We start from the raw sequence: 2,128 nt of genomic DNA on the forward strand, positions 1-2,128 counted from the left end.
TGACGTTAAGCATCTTTCCACTACATACACTGAATTCATGGAGGCAGGTTACATATGCTTCTGGGTGACTTTAAGCTATGTATATTCCAGCATCCATTTTGTAAACTATCCAAAGATAGGATCATTAATCAACACCTGTATTATGATCTGTCCATGAGGATACCCACTATATGGATCTGGAAAAAATCAGTTCTGAGCCTCTGAGCACTAAAACATCAAGTAGTCACTTTATACATCTATGTCTGTTGCTTATTTTCCTTAAGTGTATGGAGAAAATACCATGGGTCCAGGGAATCTCACTTGGGTATCAGAATTTGTCTTCCTGGGTCTCTCACAGACTCAAACATTCCAGCGTTTTCTGTTTCTGGTGTTCCTGTTTGTCTATACCACAACTGTTGTGGCAAACCTCCTCATTGTGGTCACAGTGACCTGTGACTCCCGGCTCCACACACCCATGTACTTTCTGCTCCAAAACCTGGCTGTCTTAGACCTCAGTTTCTCTTCAGTCACTGCCCCAAAGATGCTGGCTGACTTCCTTTCTGAGGACAAAACCATTTCTTACCAGGGCTGCATGGCCCAGATCTTCTTCTTTTACTTTCTGGGAGGTGCCATGGTCTTCTTCCTCTCAGTGATGGCCTATGACCGGCTCATTGCCATCTCCTGGCCCCCCCACTACATCACCACCATGAACACTCAGCTCTGTGTGGGGTTGGTGGTGACCGCCTGGGTTGTAGGCTTTGTTCATTCCATTTCCCAGCTGGCTGTGATGCTACCACTCCCTTTCTGTGGCCCTAACATCTTGGATAACTTCTACTGTGATGTTCCTCAAGTACTGAGACTGGCCTGCACTGACACTGCCCTCTTGGAGTTCTTCATGATTTGCAACAGTGGGATGCTGGATGCCGTCTGGTTCTTTCTCCTTCTGACCTCCTACTCAATCATCCTGGTGATGCTGAGGTCCCATTCAGGAGAAGAGAGGAGGAAGGCAGCTTCTACCTGCACCACCCACATCATCGTGGTGTCTCTGATCTTCATTCCAAGTATTTACCTCTATGCCCGTCCCTTCACCCCATTCTCCATGGACAAGGCTGTGCCCATCAGCCACACGGTCTTGACCCCCATGCTCAACCCCATGATCTACACCCTGAGGAACCAGAAAATGCAGGCAGCAGTGAAGAGATTAGGGAGGCTCTGGCTGGTTTGTAAAAAGGAATGAGGGGGCGGAGCCAAGATGGCGGACTAGGCAGACGCTACCTCGGATCCCTCTTACAACAAAGACACGGAAAAACAAGTGAATCGATCACATACATAACAATCTACGAACCCTGAACAACAAACACAGATTTAGAGACGGAGAACGAACTAATACAGGGAAGCAGCGATTGTTTCCAGAGCCTGGAGCCAGCGTACCAGTCAGGTACGGCACAAGCACAGAGACCTGCTCCACCCTCCTGAACTAACCCCGGGAGGGGGACCAGCCGGTTCCACGGGCGGCGTGGGACGCAGCCGGTAGGAGAAGTCCCCGGGAGGCAGTGACTGGTCTTAGAGCAGAAAGAGCAGCGTCGGAGCCGGAGAACCGTCCCGCAGGGATTTGGACTGGACGCAGCGGATTTTCTGGAAAAACTAGTTTCCCAGTGATGGCTCGGAGACAACAATCCATATCAAACCACTTAAAGAAGCAGACCGTGACAACTTCTCCAACCCCCCAAACAAAAGAATCAAAACCTTTCCCAAATGAAGATACAATCTTGGAATTATCAGATACAGAATATAAAAAACTAATTTACAGAATGCTTAATGATATCACAAATGAAATTAGGATAACTGCAGAAAAAGCCAAGGAACACACTGATAAAACTGTTGAAGAACTCAAAAAGATTATTCAAGAACATACTGGAAAAATTAATAAGTTGCAAGAATCCATAGAGAGACAACATGTAGAAATCCAAAAGATTAACAATAAAATAACAGAATTAGACAACGCAATAGGAAGTCAGAGGAGCAGACTCGAGCAATTAGAATGCAGACTGGGACATCTGGAGGACCAGGGAATCAACACCAACATAGCTGAAAAAAAATCAGATAAAAGAATTAAAAAAAATGAAGAAACCCTAAGAATTATGTGGGA

General features: G+C 46.3%; 1 protein-coding gene across 1 annotated transcript; it reads left to right on the plus strand.

The window, feature by feature from the left end:
- Positions 1-280: 280 nt before the first annotated feature.
- On the plus strand, positions 281-1,216 carry LOC100663145 (olfactory receptor 4D2-like). Its single transcript, XM_003414382.3, has one exon. It carries the CDS (start codon positions 281-283, stop codon positions 1,214-1,216), a length of 936 nt encoding a protein of 311 aa, XP_003414430.1.
- The last annotated feature ends 912 nt before the right edge of the window (positions 1,217-2,128 follow it).

This window comes from Loxodonta africana, chromosome 18, assembly GCF_030014295.1.
Source record: "Loxodonta africana isolate mLoxAfr1 chromosome 18, mLoxAfr1.hap2, whole genome shotgun sequence".
Classification (NCBI taxonomy): Eukaryota; Metazoa; Chordata; class Mammalia; order Proboscidea; family Elephantidae; genus Loxodonta; species Loxodonta africana.

Bases quoted from the DNA above. Each gene is read 5' to 3' on its own strand.
- LOC100663145 (XM_003414382.3), top strand. From the start codon at position 281: ATGGGTCCAGGGAATCTCACTTGGGTATCAGAATTTGTCTTCCTGGGT.